This window comes from Taeniopygia guttata, chromosome 11, assembly GCF_048771995.1.
Source record: "Taeniopygia guttata chromosome 11, bTaeGut7.mat, whole genome shotgun sequence".
NCBI lineage: Eukaryota > Metazoa > Chordata > Aves > Passeriformes > Estrildidae > Taeniopygia > Taeniopygia guttata.
In genome coordinates this window covers 14,558,169-14,576,269 of record NC_133036.1, presented here as the reverse complement: position 1 = coordinate 14,576,269, position 18,101 = coordinate 14,558,169, and the positions used below count along the sequence as shown (strand labels likewise).

Sequence of the window (18,101 nt, the reverse complement as noted above, 5' to 3'; positions counted from 1 at the left end):
CTTTTGAAGAAATATGTGTAAAAAGAATACTGCAGAAAAAGAGAGAAAGAAATCTGAATCATGGCAAACATTTTTTCCTGAAGTAAAAAATCTTACTTAGAACTATAGCCACAATTTTTACTTTTCTTTACAAGGAAACAAGTGAAGATCTACATTTTCTTATTAATTGTGTATACACCTTTGGGTCTTGCAGTTTTGCTGAAAAAGTAGTACAGAACTATTATTTATCAATAAATAAATACTAAGTTCTGATGAAAATTATTTTGGGGAGCTCAAAAATGCTACACAGTGAAAAACCCCATGGGCAGCAGGATGTCTTCTGCTGAGCGAGTTCCACTAACTCCAGACCAACTGGAGTGGGGCAAGCAAGGAACAGAGTAAGATCTCATCCTTCACTGGCAGCAAGCCAGTGTCCATGTCTGTAATCTCATCTTGAGACAGAAAAAAGAACTCAGTATTTTAGCTGAGGTCAGGTAAATATATTTGTGTGGCTGCACCATACCCAGGCTCACCGAGGTACCCAGAGAGCAGCAGACCAGCACAGGCACAGAACTCTATGATCTAAGCAAGTCAACATCTCAAGCAGGTTTTGCAAGCTTTGATGGAGTTTATGGTGTAAAAACTATGCTGCTAGCAAAACCTAAGCTTAACTGGCTTAAAATTGCCATGAGCTGTGACACCTGCCTCACAGACATAGCTGCAGGCTGTGGTTCAGCTTTCAGCCACAGTCCTGAGTAAACTCAGCATCCTCCCTCCCTGGCTCCTGCTACTCACTTCCACTGTCTCATCCTCCCAACCCCGAGACAATCTGCTGACAGCCATTTGTAACCACATCAGGAATCCACAGTGGATGAAAAGTAGTCCAGGAAGGAGGGAAAAAAAAAAGGAAAAAAGGTCACAATAAAGTTTGTTTTTAAGCTAGATCCCAGCCCAGTTCACTGACTGCTGTCACAAATGTGCCACCCGAAAACCCTGAAGTTTGTGTGAAAAAAGTACACATAAAAAGATAAACACGTTGTTCAATTTTAAGTCACTTGGACAACTCACATGATCATTAAAGAAAATGTTGAGCAAGTGTCTGAGACTGTTGCTCCTGTGCTGCAGCCTATGCTAACAGACAAGAGGAACTACAAAAGTAACACCTGCACAGTGCAGCAGTGTCTCAATGCAACCAAACAAACACGAAGCTGCTCTGAGGGCATCAAGAGGTAAGCTCTGAGCCGGCAGATTCACCTGAAACACTGACTAAACAGACTAAAAGCTCAGACAGAAACAAAGTACAATTTCACAACCTCAAAGGATGAAAGAAGTACTTGAGATGAGGAGCATCCAAACAGACCTGAGAAGACAGGTTATGAGCTTAACCTACAGAATGGAGATCTGCAAAGATACTGAAGACCATTCCCAAATGGTACCCTGGTCACTGCATCTACTCACAGCCTCTGCAGACAGCTGTAATAGCAGCACAATTCAATAAAACTTAAATTCTGTGCATATAATCTCATCTACACATTTTAGTTACCAATGAGGTTGAACACACACAGGCTTGCCATCTCCAGAATAAAGGCAATGCTCTTTAAACTCTTTTGTCAAGCCTCCTCCAATTACCATTAAAAAACCTACTGAAGATCTGTAAATTTATTTCACAGCTCCTGGCACTATATAAACTTGTGGGTATTTAACTCATAGTAATAAGAACTTGGACAAATATTGACTAAAAAAGTAAAAGTGATGATCAATTAACACTGGAGGAACAATAAGTATTCCACAAAAAGCTTCCAGATCATGACTGAATTAGGGGCTTTTACTTGAATGCAGAACCTAAAAAAACATTACTGGAACCGGTGGACAGGGTGGAGCGCATGTCATCACAATTTCCAAAAAGGTAATTGTCCAAGTGCCTTTTAAAAAGCAAATAAAGCTTCACACAGGTTCTTTTTAAAAGCACATTAAACCAAGCTTTAGACACTGTTCTCTTTTCTCAAACAGTTATTGTGCAAAATGAAGTCCTGCTGCACTGGTGGCTCATACCCAGGCGCTCTCTGGATTCTGTGAACTTGGACATAGTTTGGAAAAAGTGCAAACCATGGGAGACACTGCACTGCAAAGCACATCTGAGTCTCATCTGTGAGTCTACAGGCAAGCACTTCCTGATTTCCAGAGGCTTCTGCAGCAGCATGAAGTGAACAAGGCCCTACTCTGCTCCACTGCTCCTTTTCAGACTGCAGGAACAGCTCTAAAACTGCCAAGCTACTGATTTCATAGCACAGATATTACTTGGAAAAGACAAACAGAAGCAGTCAGCCCCCAAGTAAATCACGTAAGAAGAGGAAACAATTTAAAAGAGTGTAAGCTTAGGATTCTGTGATTTGTTTCTCCATAATCCACTCACAAGTTTTTTAACTGTCAAAAAACTTTAAGTACCCAGAATCTCGAAAATCATTCAGAAATTAAAGATTTTACAGCTATACCATTTAAATTAATAAAAATTAAGAATATGCCATAATGCACAATAGCCAATGAGTTAAAATAAGAGCTGCACTCAATCTAATTGTGCTTTGCTGTCATGGTGAGTGACAGGAGAGTCACTTCCTTGTCCTAATTTTTCTACAAGGAAAACAAAAAAGTGTGTTTGTCTGTGCCATAAAAAAAAAAAAAAAAAAAATCATATTGCAATCTAATATTGGAATCCTTTAGATTCTCCATGCCTGTGTCTCCACTCTGCAAATGTCTCTTGGGTCTAATTGGCTCTGTAATGTCTCCCATTACACGTATTGTCATTGCATTGCTCAGAAACTATAGAACATATCATCCCACTGTAAATTCACTGTCTACACAAGTCTTTCCAAATCAAACACATCTGACTTGTCAACTTCCCATCAGTTAGTAATCCCAACCCACTTGATTGCAGGAATAAATGTATATCAAATATTATGTTTAAACGTAGGCCCTATAGCATGAGAAACCTCCTATTTAAATATTCATTTTATAATTCCTGTACTAACTTGCAATAGATTTACTGCAGTATTTTCAGCTAACATATATTGCTTTTACAAGTAATCCATGACACATACATTATACTCTTCTTACAGAAATACTGAAAACTTTATGCAGGCATTGTGCTTCCAATGATGGTCTTTATCATGAAAATTACTAGATATTCTTCTATAATTTATCCCCAAGATACACATTCTAAGTCGTGTTTTTATACAAAGTGTCTTTAGTAGGAGCACTGAAAATTGCTTTTAACAGTTTGGTCTTACTATCACCACAAATTAACAAGATGAAATCTGTCCAACAGGCAAGCAGTCCTAAACAAGAATTAAAATTACTTTTCACCAGGGGTCCTAAACCTAGAAGTTGCAGCCTTCATCAGATTAAAGACAGAAAGCCATGGACATCCTTTTCTTTCAGTATTTTTAAGCAGGAAGGAAGCCTCAGTTCACAAGTTTTCCAGGGCAGCTCTTTGGCACTTAAAAGCTCAAACCCATAGCTGAACCAGGGTTGTACAACGGCCTGGGTGTTAAAATAACCAACCACAAATCAAATATTATCTTTAATGCTGCAGATAGGTACTTTTGTATTCCACAATTTCACTAAAAATTGCCTTCAGATTAATGGGAATAAATAGGTTTCCTTGCACTTAATCAAGCGTCACTGGGACAGCACAACATCCCAGTAATTAAAAGAAATGTATTTGCCTGCCAGTATATAGAGATATTGTTCTGGCTAAGTAACTTTACTATTTTCTATGATACTCACACTACAATTACTAGTTTACTGAAGTACTGGGTGACTAATTCTCCTTCATCTCTGTGATGAGACAAAACAGGAGCCTTCAACTTCAGTGATTCTGTGGGGAAAATACAGATCTCTAAGAGCTGGCTGAAATGAAAATACCTCCTCCATCTTAAAATACAATATTTTTGTAACTGAAAATACCGTTGTAATCCAATTATATATATTCATTGCATAGAGGGAAAGTCTACTATATCTTCATCACAACACTCCATTGTAACCAAGATATGTAGTTCTTTAGTATAATTTCATATTGAAGCTGAAGTGTTCCATTTTTTTCAGCCAATTTGCAGAAATTATGTAAAGTTTCCCTATGATAAAATATAACTTTGGTACATCAGCCTAACAGAGGCTTAATTAATGGTCTCCTGGGCCTCTTTTCCACTGGAGCAGATCTGTTTAAGAAGAGTCTTAAACTTGCTTACAGAGAGGTCTTACCAGGAACTGGGAATAATTCTCTGTGGCTATGGCAGACGTGCGCTTACACATTATGCCTGACACTAATGCACCAGAGAAATTTTTCTTCACCAGATTCCACCATCCTGAAAATTAACCAAAGGAGCCTAAGCAGGTGAGCTCCTATCACCAATTCTTGGCATGATGGGTTCCAGTCCTTGCAGGGCAGATGATGCAGAGGATTCCAGCAGACCCTCTTATTGTTCATCCACATAAACACTCAGTTGGCTACACAGGTGCTTTAGTAATGATCTAACAGGTATTCAAAAGTATTTGTGTGCACAATATTCCAGACAAGGCACATTTTTATACTCCGTAGGTGTTAACTCTTTTTCTCAACTAAACCAGCATGTGAAAAAATACAGGATGGAGATAAAATCCTTCTATTATAACTGAGGAAATCTAATGTCCATCTTACTATCTGCTTAAAATAATTTTAATCACATGTGCAGAAAAAGCAAAAGGTCTGCAGACTATTTGTATCAACAACACCCTGCACATCACCACAAGTTATTTCCAGTGACTCCTGCACCCACACACAACTCACCGCGAGGCTGGAATCTACAAGCCCCAAATTGCACTCCTTAGGTTTTCAGGACCCATTTAAATTAGATCATGAGTGTAATCTACACGGAAAAGTATTCCTGAGTTTTGTGCTATGGTCTCAGGTGGAACCAGCCAATGAACTCTTGCGAATAATTTCTGCGGAAAAATCTGGTTCTTTGAAACCCATTTCGAATATAAGCAATGACTCCTAACGCAGGTCATGGATAACTAAGTTTAGACACACGGTCTCTCCAGGCTGGCCCAGGAGCACGCTGCCTCCGGCATGACGCAGGTCACAGACACGGCCGGGCAGTTTGGAAGGCGGGACTGTCCCGGAGGCCGGAAAATCACGGAGAGGATAAAAACACGCGTTCGTGGGCGCGCTGCTAACCACGGCAGGCGGCGGGGCAGCAGCGGGGCACGGGGCGCGGGCAGGGCCTTCCCTCCGGCCGGCCCCGGGGGAGTGAGTGTGTCCTGAGGGCTGTGCCCGGGGGCTGTGTCCGGGGGGCTCCGTCCCGGGGCTGTGTCCCGAAAGGCTCTGTCCCCAGGGCTGTGTCCCGAGGCTCTGTCCCCAGGGCTGTGTCCCGAAAGGCTCTGTCCCGGGGCTGTGTCCCGAAAGGCTCTGTCCCCAGGGCTGAGTCCCGAGGCTGTGTCCCGGGGCTGTGTCCCCGGCCCGGGGGTCCCCGGTGGTCCCCGGGTGCCCCGGCCCGCCTCGCCCGCCGCCCGTGACGTCACGCGGCCACGTGCCGTCCCCCGCCCCGGCCCCCCGGGCCCGGCCCGCGCCCCCCGCGCCCCCGGCCCGGCCCCGGAGCCCCTTTACCTTCTCGTGCTCCCGGCGGAGCCGCCCCACCAGCGCGGGGCTCAGCGGCGAGGCGCCGCCGCCGGGGGCCGCCATGCGGGCCGGGCCGCGCCGCGCCGGGCCGGCGGTCTCCGGGGGAGCGGGGAAAAGGAGGGGAGGGAAAGCGGCCGGTCTGGGCCGATCTCCTCAGCAGGGCGAATGAGTCCTATAGAAATGTTTGTGCAGGGCGAAGCGCCGGCTCCAGAGCCTCATCCACGCGGGGGCCGCCGCCGCCTGGGCCCGGGGCGCCGCCGCTGCCGGGGGAAGGAGCATCTCAGTGCCGCATTCTGGGCCGCGCCGCCGCCGCCGCCGCCGCCGCCGCCTGGGCCCGGCTCCCGCTGCGCCGGGCAGAGCCGGCCCGGGCTGCCCGGGGTGCTGGGTCCGCCCGCCCGGCCGCCTGCTGCACTCTGGGTACGCGGCCCGGCCCGCGGGAGGCTCCGGCTGCGAGCCGCGAGAGGCGGGCGCTCCACACCCCCTGCCCGGCCCGGCCCGGCCCCCGCGCCGGGCTCCGGCACCCCCGGGCAGCCCGGGCCGCCGCGGGGCTCCCGCCGCACGCTGCTCGGGAGCGCGGGCCCCGGCGCCGAGGCCGCGGCTGCAGGGCGCTCGGGTGGGCCTGCACTAATCCCGGAGCCACGCAGGGACACGGCGGTGTGTCCTGTGTGACTGCGAGGGGCTGTCACGGGTACTGCCCTCGGGGTGCCGGCTCTGCAGCGTGTGTGCGCTGGCGGTGAACAGTTATAGAATCGTAGAAAGGGCCTTAAAGAGAGAATAAAATCATCACAATTAGAAGAGACCTTCAAGATCATCCAGTCCAACCATCTGCTCAGCACTACCCCTGTAACTCCCACATTGCCTAGCGCTTGTTCCAGACACCTCTTAAACACGTCCAGGGATGGTGACTCCATCACATCCCTGGGTAGCCCATTCCAATGTCTGACACCGAAACAGTGAAAAAACTTCTTTAGATCTCTTAATCCAAATCCCCACATCCCCCTGCCATGAGTAAGTACACCTGTTCTGCTAGAGCAGGCTGCTCCAAGCCCCATCCAACCTGGCCTTGAACACTTTTCGGGGCATTCACAACCTCCATGGGCAGCCTGTGCCAGCGCCTGACCACCCTCACATGAAAGAATTTCTTCCCAATATCTAACTTAAATTTCCCCTCTTTCAATTTTTACTCATTACACCTTGTTCTTTTTCTACAGTGGGCTGCCATGACTTAGCAGATTGCAAAATATTCATTAAAACCACTTAGATCAGCACTCAGACTTGCCTATGTGGAAAACTCACTGTATGGGAAGCAAGTGGTGTACAGCCACCCTTGGACTACCACAGGTAATTTTTGGGCAGTAAACTCACTAGCCATCTCTGTGAATGCCATTAGACACCACTGGCATAACACAGTGCTGGATGAGAACCACGCTTTAACAGCGTGCTGGACCACAGCACTGCACAAAGCCTGAGCAGCTTCTCATGGTGCTTGATGCCACCCTCGCAGGTGTATTTGTGCTTGTACACTCCAAACACCACAGAGGCAGGTTCAGTCATAGACCTTGCATTTAGTGCTGAACCTTTCCCTTAAGTGAATGAGATTTTGTGTTGTTTTATATTTGCTGGTAGAGTTGAGGGGCTCATATTATCTCCCCCACAGGGATAAGTCTGTCATAAGATGAAGGTAAAAAGGGGCATCATGCCTACATTTAGATCAAGCAGTTCCTTCTCCTGCCAGAGAATCAGCACTTCCTTTCCATGAGCAGAACTAACCCTGTACACACCACAAAAATCTGTTTGTGTTATACACATGACACAGTATTTGCTGTGCACTTTTGTAAATTCATGTTCCCTTCCCCCTTGAAGAGCTTGTTAAAGCTCTACATATGAGAAATTTAGAAACAATTTTCAAAGCATGGTTACTCAAGCTGGAAGTTAGCTTTTAGCCAGAGTTTAATACAGTTTCCAATATTGCAAATAAAAATTTGCAACTGCAGCTGGGTAGTTTGGTTTTTGAAATAACTGCATCCATAATCTTCAAGAATAATTGAAAGTTAGATAAAATATCTGGCACATATTTGTCACTGAGGGAAGGATTCTGGATCCTTTAAACGGACAAGAGACATCTATATATTGTCATCAGAAAACGGCTCACCAGCAAAAGGAAAGGATAGTGAAAGGATACCTCAAGTTTAAATAGGTTATATGAATCTCGCAGTCCTTCTAAATGCCCGTTGTAGGTAATTCCCTTTAAGCCTGCTCAGAACCTCTTCGGAACTTCACTTTAGGGCTTGCAGAAGAGATACTACAAATACAGGTCATTTTTAAATGTTCTGGTTGATTTAATTTCCTCTCAGCTAGATCAGAAGATAAAACAGATGTACAATATAAAGATACAGTATCTTATTTGAGATTTTAATTTTTTGCCTGACATAAAAAACTTTTAAGTAACAAGAGGAGCCACAAAGTAGGAATTCTGTATCAAAAGACACTATTTTCTAAATAGAATATAAAGACATTCAATCATTTCTCTTGGTTCTTCTTCCAAAGAATTCACCATTTCCTGTGCTCTGAGTGCACCATTTAGTCACTGAATGTGTTGGGTTGAAGGCCCCTGATAGTTCCAAAGTGAGAGGCTACATCATTATCAGAGTAATGACTGCCTGCGTTTGGTCGTACTGATGATAGTATGGAATAGTTTATGGCATCCTTTTGTACATTTTGTTTTTCATCTGCCAATGAAGAAATGTTCTAATAGTGACAAACAGATGGGATACAGCATTTGCCAAAGATGAGCATGAAGCCTTTCTCACATTCTTTTGCACTTATAACCTGTACAAAACCACTGTCACCAGTGAAACTCTAGAGATTATAAAATAAATCAATTTGAAACTTGGCCTTCTAAGCTGCAGATTTTTGTTTACTTGTTTACAACATTAAATCTTCAGATGCCCTACCAGATGATTTTCATAAAACCTTGGAGAAAACTCTGGAGGACTCTCTGTAATTAAGTGAGGGAAAGGCAAATAAGCAAAGCTTACATGTTCTTTTCCAAGTGTCTGGCTCAGCAGACATGCCCATACTGGAGCTGAAGACAGGGCTGCTGGCAGAGCTTCTTCCAAACCCCAAGCTGGTCATATTGGATGAACTTTTAGAATGAGAAATCAGTGTCATGTTTTCAGTTTTGATGTGAACAGGTCATCTGTAGCTGTGAGAGCAGTGGAAGCAAACTCTTGGAGAGGTCAAGTTAAGTTTTCAGTAGAAAACCTCACACCAGGGCTCTGGCTTAAAGGTATTCTCCTTTGGTAAAGAAGTCTGTGCCTTCTGCCCTACTTATTCAAAGTCATTTGCCACCACTCTGCACAGACAGCAGTCACGAGGGAAGAGGAAACCAAGGGAAGGACAAAAAGAAGGAGGCATGGGAGAAGATGCCCCAGCCAGTCTTTCTGCAGAGCGAAACAAAGCTGAATCCGTGACCCCTCTGTTTTACAAAACCAGAGCCTTAGATCTAAAAACATGGATTGCAGCAAAAAGTCGTGGATGAAGACAAGAGGGTTAAGAATCTTGGAGATCACACATGTGTGCAAATACATACTGAGCTATGCTAAGAACAACTGTTGTGCAGGGATTGGCTGGAAACTGGACACAGGGGGAAAGCAACAAGAAGGAGCTCATCATTATCAAGTGAGAGAAAAAGTTATCCCGAGACAGAGCTCCCATGAGAGGAATGCATCTTTGGAAAACAAGACGTGACCCATGTGGTCAGAGGTGTGACCACCTCTGTTGTTAGCACGTGGGGACAGTGTGAGAACAGGAACAGTGAATGAAGTCCCCAGGCCATGAGCAGGCTCCCTGATCTGCTGAAGGGAAATTTCATACTCAGTCTTCTGTCATGAAAAATACGTGCTAGAACTGTTGGAAAAAAACCCAAACTAGTATCCTTTTTGTTAAAGCTAACTCATAATCAAAATGCCACAAGACCATCTTAGAATTGTATATATAATTCTTGCTGCAACACTCACACTGCATGCTTATTATGAACTTTTAGTGATTTTTAAATTCCTGTGAAAGATTAAAAGCCTTTCCTTGTTGCTGTGATTTGCCAGGAGGATAAGTGCCCCAGCAAATATTTAAGAATAACTGTCTCCACTCTGCCAGCAATAATTGAATATTTTTTCTATCCAAGAGTTTTATTCTGAACAAAACCACTATTAACTTTTCTAATGATTGTTCTTTATGTTGCAGATAAGTCCTTTTGGGGCTTCCTGTTGAAAAAAAAATGGCCATGAGTCCCCCTCTTTTGGTAAATCAGGAAGGCAACCCAGTTCCACTGGAGGTACTTAGAGGAGTGAAGCTCTGCAATGCTTGCAGAACCATGGTCAAAGCCTGCACCTCCCTCATTTAATCAGCCTGAAACAGGCAGTGGTTTTTGTTCAGATAATGACAATGGAGTCAAACTACTAGACACCTTTCATTGTCCAGACATAGAACAAGTAAGGTTTTTATATGGTTGTTGTTCTGAAACATCATGGTACTGACATTAGGCATGTTCCTCTCTCCTGTCTTTTCTCATTAGAGAAAGGTGAGAGGCTTCAGGGATGACACCAACATGCTACTCTTTTTTTTACATACTTAAATACCATAACTCATGCTTGAAATGTAAGTTATGGGGCACTAGGTGACAGCTAAATATTTATGTGCACTGTGTCACCAGCTTAGCCTCACCCTTGCTATCCATCCACACAACTATCCCATGTTTAACATGGTACCTGAGAACCATCAAACTCATGTTCCCTTAGGTTCAGTTTTTGAACAGGGTTAAGTATTAAGTAGGTTGATGTTCATTTGTCTCTGCAGGGAGAACAAGGGGCATGATTTTCTGGTTAAAGCTACTGAATTTTAAAGTCCATCAATACAGCGTGTTTTTTTTCCACATTGGTAATGATGAAGGGGAGTCTGGATCTGGGTATTGGATTCAGTAAGGATACAGAAAATTGTCAGAAATAGCCCATACCTATGCAGACACACACATTACCACACACATCTAGGAACAGCTAGTTAAAAAAAAAAGCTGGAACAAACTGTAAACTGTCTGGTGAGACCATCTGTAGAAATTTCATTTTTCCTGATAAAAAAGGCATCTTTGTAAAATATACATAAGGCAGCATAACCAACTATTAATGTGCATTATGTTTTAACCTTATTATGTGTTTGCTAATAATAACAACATAGCTTGTTTTCGTGTTGCTGTCACACAGTAAAGTTCTGTGCCCCTCGCAGCGACACAGCTGACTGTAGTCTAGCTGCTATTCTGTGACTACTGTCATGCTTGGTTTGGTACATGAAACTTGGATGCTTTATTTGTATGCTTTGTAGTTGCTTCTGCCATCTTTGATTAGTATCACCTGGAAATCCCTGCTTTTCTGCATGTAGTCACACCCAAGAGGAAAGCCTGACTCGGAAAAGATTAGTGTCACTTTGCTTTTTCCCCTCATCTTTTCCCTGTGAAGGAGGAGAGCTTTCTGATCATGGCAGTCTATCAGTAGAGATAGCCTAGATACCAAATACCTTAAGGGCCTCAATCTCCTCTCATATGTCCCAGAATTAAAGCTGAAATAACTCTGTTGACTTCAGTGGTGATTTATACCTGGATTAGTGAAAGGAGAATCAAGTTCTGAGATTTGTATGACGGATACTGTGAAATTTATTCTTTTAGCTTGTTAAACAGACAGCACCAAAGGCATGTTCCCATTAACAGGAAGATTGTGGCATTAAGGATGTCTGTTTTTCTCACAAGCTATTTACTCCCTTGTGCTAAGGTGCTGATGAGGGTGGCAGCATGAGAGCAGCCCTTGTGCAGACTCAAGGGGAAGATGTAGAGGTCTCCCACACCACAAATGCACAACTTCTTTTCTGATGTTTGGGTCACCAACTCTCTTCAATACAACAACTGTCAAACAAGCACACACAAACCAAAGCTGGTAGCACAAAGTTTGTGTGAAAGCAAAGCACTTCACTTTTGCAATCTAAAGCCTTGGCCCATGACAGTGTGTTTAATACAGGTCTTGCATCAGGTCCAGCTGGGACAGAGCCAGAGAGAATTCTCAACCAGAAGTGGCCTTGTTAAATACCCTTTACTGAGTATGTTTTTCTGCCCATTATTGATCCAGGGCAGGTTATACACCATTATTTTTTTGCTGTAGCACAGGTAGCCAGTTTGATTCTGTTAATGTCTCAGAAACCTCTTCCTCTGGTTACAGTTTGTAGGAGGGGTACCTGCTAAGTGGGCATTCCCACTGCCCTCTTTCCAAGTATTAGGGGGCATTTCTCCAAATAATTGGGTTCTTGTCTCTACAACGCAGCAAGCCAGCACAGAAGCCCTAAACTACTTTTCAAATTTTTTACATGAGTTTCTGTGACTGAAGTAAAGCTTGTAACTACAAAGGTTGGGTTTATCATTACTTTCGATTAATAATTTTGTCTATCCTTTTAATTGTAATTTCTTATTCACTTCAGGGAACTATTTACATATATTTACATATATTTATTTATACACTTTAACAAACGTACTCATATTAAAACAGGGCATTTCTCTGACAAGCTTAAACCTGTTTCCCTATCATTCAACTTCTCTTTCATTTCACCTTTTGTTTTGTTTCTTGGCATTTTTTTCTACTTTTAAACATTGCATTTTCTTGCTAAAGGCACCCTTGGTTTACAGATATCCTTCCAATCTTGTTTAATTCTTCTCAGTAAAATCACAAATTATATTGAGGATTACATTGATTTTTAACAAAACAGCTGGGATGGGAATATGACAAACCAAAGGAAGCCAGAAACCACAGTCCTCTACTTCTGCTGCTACAAACCAAAAGCATATTACAATTTATTCCTACAATTCATTCCTGCAAGTCCTTTCTTAAGCATGTAATCCCAATTACAGACACAGTCCTCATGACTTCAGGGAAAGTGACTTCATGATTCAGAACTCACCTGAAGAGAGAAAAAATTCTTCAATTTGCCTAAGAAGGAGTTTCTCTAGAAGCTGTAGACTGAGGAGAGTCAGAGCATGACTGGAAGTCTTTTTTTTGCATAACCAGATCAAATCTGGCCTTGGTAATAGTGAGAAATTGTTACCATCTGAATTCTAATCCATGGCATATGCAGTCAGGGCTGGGTGGTCTCATTATAACTTCTAGGAGAACAAGCCTCATCTCATAAACCACCACTGCAGGTGGCACTTCAAATGGAGGTCTGCAGGCTCAGCGCTGTAACTCCACTTCTTGTTGAACTCACTGAGCATTTTTAGCAAAGGAAATGCAACAAAGTCAGTTGTCTTCAAATTTTCCAACCCCTGAAGATTTCTACAAGATGTTTATGATCATTATTTAGGGAAAGAAAAAAGAATAAAAGACTTGAAGTACATATTTTCTGTGGAGTGATGTCAAGTACAAATATTTAAGCAAACATCAGTAAGATGACCCCAACACTTAAGGCAAGCAACAATGAGCCCCAAAGAGGGGACTGCTTCCAAATGATGCAGTCTGTATTTTCAGGACGCATGTACAAATAATACCAATTTTATAAAACACAGCAAATTAGATTTATTAGACTCCTATGCTAAAGACAAGTGGGTTTTTCCATATCCTTTGGCATATCAAATGTAATTGACCTCACTGAGAGGAGAGACATTCAAAGGGTTTTAATAACCTGAACTGGGCTCCATATCAATTTACATGAAGAGCCTTAACTGGTGTCTGTTTACTGGCATTTATTGGGCTCCATTGCAAGGAAGGTCCTGCCTGCCCATCTCACCTCATTTCTGTTTTCATCTCCATGCAAACCTGACCCATTCTGCCACAGCAACAGCTAGCAGACATCCTTGAGTGGCATCCCTGTGGTTTAAAATTTGCATGGAAAATTACAGCTGGCCCAAAAGCAAGTCCAAAACATCACCCATGGTGGCAGAACTGGAAGGGCAGCACTTCTGAACATCCCCTCAACAAGAGGGTGGCAGCTCAGAGAATAGAAGATGCAGCAGCATTTGCCATTCTTGGGAACAAAGATGTTAGGGCTGCTTGTCTATGAAGAGCCCTGCACTTTGGGCCAGACATGTTTTCTCTTGGCTAAAAACCAAGTTTTTGACATGAGACAGCCTTGATAGGGAAGTTGCTGCTAAGTCACAAAAGTGATGCTGGTGAACCGAAGATATTATTGTAGCTCAGTTAAGAGCAGATACTACTTTTATATTTGATTTCAATATATTTTGAATTTATTTGTTTTGAAAAGCATCTAGCATTTAGGAGACATGCATATATATATAATAAATCAAAATAAGTGAGGAAGTGACAGCATAAAGAACTGAAGACTTTGAATAATATGTTTCATTTTAAAATTACAAGGGCATAAATGCACAAAGTCTTAGAGGCCTCCATCCAACAAAGCACTTACATGTATACTTAATTTTAAGTCTCCCTACAGTCACGCTTTGCTGAATTGAGGCATAATAATGGTAAACTTATAGGCCAAATTCTGGACTGAATTCAGTAGATGCAGATGTCTTTAAAAGGAAACAATATGTGCATGTAGAAAGCACATCTCTAGACACGCATGCCTGATCACTTGCATTCATGTTCAGAAACTGTCAAATGCAGGAACATTTGTTTCCCCTGATTTAAAATACTTGCCTTGTTTGACACAGAGACACTTTGCCAGCAGAAAAAATGATCTCTACCCAGAAGATCTTACAGTCTGAAATTTGGACAGATGAATAGCAGGTAAAATATAGAAAAGGGTGAGAATAGAAGAGAGCTGAAGTAATAGGCTCAGATGGTTATTCATTATAGACATGTGCATTCCATGGTTGCCAAGTTATAAGTTTTAAATATAGAAGTTTACTTTTATGTACAAGCAATAATTATTAACAGAACACAAATCTTAGGGGGCTCTACAGATCATTTTGACAATCCAGAGTGAATGGGAGTTTTGCCACTAATTTCAATAGACTCAGGCTTTTATTCTGAGACTGTTTTAACCCATATGTCCCCAAAAGAGAGCACACAGAAACCTTTACAGCCCAACCAGCTCTGCTCTGACCTACAGAGCCTGGCAACTGGGGTGCAAACATCTGGCAACTCCCAGCTCTCAAAAAGAGGAAGTGTCATTCATCACACATCTGTAATAAACAGCAGCATGCCAAGCAGCAACAAACTTTCTCCAGACTTTCTTTACAGCCAAGCCTCCCAGTTAACCTCCTGTCATCCAGAGGTCAAGTAGGAGACTCTCACAGAAGAAGACTTGCTCCACAACACCTCAACCTGCAGTTCTGCCACTCTTTTCTGAGATGAAAGGGGAAGCACACAGTGTAGAACTGCTGGGGAGGACTGGTCTGTGCACATGGCCATGCTCACAGCTCCCACTCCTCCTGCAATCCTGGGAGCTCCTAATGCCTCATACCCCCAGCTCACACGGGAAAAGGGATTTAAAACTGTCAGGCAGCAGCTTTCACTATTAACTTTCAGTTTTGAAACAGCTGAGACTTACAGGCTTTGAGGAAATCTGGGTCCGATTTTTATTTTTAGATAAATTGCCAGGGAAATAAATCACACAATAATGATTTTCAATAATTTTTATAGAAGAGCTGACAACTCACTGTGGTGACTCAGTATTTGCAGAGTACTCTACAATATTGTGTAAGCACTTTAATTTCATCCATGATTGAATGAATTCAAAGGGTCTGGGCTCTGTTCCTTTAGCACTTTGAAGGTGTTTCAGCATGAGGTGGGAAGAAGGTGGGAAAGGACAGACTTTGTCCATGTTGATGCAGTAGACAGTTTCAGGAATCATGCAAAGTCATATGGAATTAACATTTCTTCTACTATATCAGAACTTCCACCTCACCTAAGACAAGTAAAATTCAGTTATTACAGAGATATATGCTAACCTTAATAAAGTCACTGGTAAGGTTGGAGTAATACAGTGGTTGGCCATGCTCTTGCCATGTTTCAGTCAATCTATTGGGGAGGAAAGCTTTCCAGAAAGATAATTCTGATAAGCAAAATACCTTTGTGGTAATAGCAAAGAAAACCCACTAAAAATTGGGGATTTTTTTTTCTTTGCAAGTTTGGTTTTGTTCCTTTTTTTTTTTTTTTTTAGGGTTTTTTTTTTGTTTGTTTGTTTTGTGGGGGTATTTTTAAAATTCTTTCAAAAAAACCAAAAACTGACACCCATCTAAACTGAGGCACAGGCTTCTTGGGCTCTGAGTAAAGAAACTGGCATTAGTTCAGTGACTTCAACCCGGCTCCACGCTGTCTGAAAGGTCCTTTCACAGGGAAGTTAATGCAATATCTTGGCCTGAATTACCTCCTTTTTATCACTACCTCCATGCTATTTAGATATAGATTTTTTAGTTAAATGTACTTGTTAAATTTTAATGTTCTTTTGAAACACTGATGAATTCAAATACCACTATATGCAGCTTGCTGGGTCCAAAGAGTCACACAGTGGGAATGAAGCTGTACTCAAGCCATGCTGAAGTAGTTTAGCTGGAGCAGGGGATTTTTGGTTTTTTTCTCTGGAGGCATGATGCAATAACCACCCAGCTGATAAGCTTTAACTAATTTGCAGCTTCCCATTTATTCTTATAAAACACTACAGTAAGCTGTGTTTGGAGTGGGTCTTCCCCCAGATTCCATACACTGTGAACTGATTTTTCCCCGGCACGTGCTCAGCACCCGCAGACACTCGGCTGTGTGTGAGACAGGCATGCCCTTGTCCAAGGGGTTGCACAGACAGTCACTGTCCCCTGGGCACGGGCCAGGCTGAAGGCAGCCACGGCCAAGTGCACACAGCTGCAGTGCATTTGGAGCATTGTACAAACTCAGACTTTGGAGAGAACTAACTCTTCACGTAGCAATAGGAGCAAGCAGATATTATGTGAATGAGAGGAAATAAATACTGGATTCTTTACTTGCAAATGTTCTTTTGGTTGGGATGATGGTTTGTTATGCAACTGAAATGTGAGAAAAAACAAGGAACCAGTAATTTCCTCTTGCACTCACAAGACAACACCAAATATCTCTTGAAGCTCAATTATGATGGACAAGGAAGTATAACAGCTAGGTCTGGTTATGTCAAGGCAAGACAGGAATATTAGATCAGCTACCCCAACTTGCATAGCAAAAGCTCCTAGACCACCAAAATAGGTTTGCAATAAGTTTAATACTTTAGATTTTGATTAACAGCTTCTACACATAACTAAATGATACCTTGTGATAGTCTGAAGACCACCAAGACAGGCAGAACCCATCACAAAACCCAGCAGAGTTCCAGCAGGCACTTTGAAAGAGCAGCTTTATTTCCAGTTTCTATTTCAGTTTGCAGGCATTGGTTGTTCTGACACATTTCTCTGCTAGCTGAAAAAGCTCCCTGGTACCCTGTATTTTCTTCCCATGAAGGTGCTTATACATTATAATTGAGTCACTTCTCAATCTTCTTTTTATAATGAAATATAGACTAAAACAGCCTACGGCCTTTAGAGCATAGGCAGCTTTCCAGAAGAGTTTATGAAGGAGTAGAGGAAGTCTTAATTTCCCTATTTACAATACAGTATCAGTCATCTCCCTTTTCAAACTTGCCAGAAGCTTTTGATTCCTTTTGGGAAAAGCTGTATACTCACATTAAAAAACACATAAGCATGTATCAGCTCAGATAGCCCTTGTTCCCCCAGCCTGTTTCTGTGGACATGAGCACTATTTATGACAAAACAATTTGGACTTGCATGGCAGGTAAAAGACAAAGCTCCAGTACTACTTTTAACAGCAGCTTTTATTTCACTGAAGTATTTTCTTTTCAAATAAGTCGATTTCAACTAATCTTACACTGATTTGAGAAAACCCTTTGCAGATCCCAGATTGTTTGCAAGGGCTGGCTATTGATTGCTGCCATCACAGTCATCGATGGTCAGGGGCTGGTCCCCTCCCTGCACCTTCTGGAGGGCCTGCCCAGACCTCTGACACACAGCTATTTTCTGAACACAAGAACCAGCATGCTTTGGTTGGTTTCTAGGATAAGCACCTGTGTACGACCTCATTATTAAAGGAGTCAGTGTGGAAAAGCGAGTTTCACCGCTGGTGGCCCATGTGGCATCCCCCAAGAGCTGTGCCCCAGCCACCCCTCTGGGAGCTCGGGGTGGCCCCTCCACCTCAACCTGCTCCTGTGATGGTTCCACAAATCCATCCCTGCCCTTGCTGGTGCCCAGTGGTGGCCCAGCCCCCGGAGCTATAGCCAACAGCTCCCTGTGAGAGCCTTGCTGTGCCTGTGGCAGCAGCTCCCCTTCCTCATCACTGGGGACCCATTTCCATGAAATCTGGCAGGAGAGGCTCCCAATGCCCTTTTCCACAGTGCCCTGGCCAGCCCTGCAGGGACGTGCCTGAGCCCCTGGTAATCGTGGCTTGTAGGAGGAAAAAGCTGC

General features: G+C 43.1%; 1 protein-coding gene across 1 annotated transcript in view; it reads right to left on the bottom strand.

Annotated features, from left to right (window-relative positions):
- Positions 1-6,110, bottom strand: part of URI1 (URI1 prefoldin like chaperone) — a 41,028-nt gene extending 34,918 nt beyond the window's left edge. The window contains exon 1 of the mRNA XM_030282038.4: positions 5,621-6,110. Within this exon, the coding sequence (XP_030137898.4) occupies positions 5,621-5,695 (75 nt within the window). The 5' untranslated portion in view covers positions 5,696-6,110. The remainder of the gene's footprint in view (positions 1-5,620) is intronic.
- Between the last annotated feature and the right edge of the window lie 11,991 nt (positions 6,111-18,101).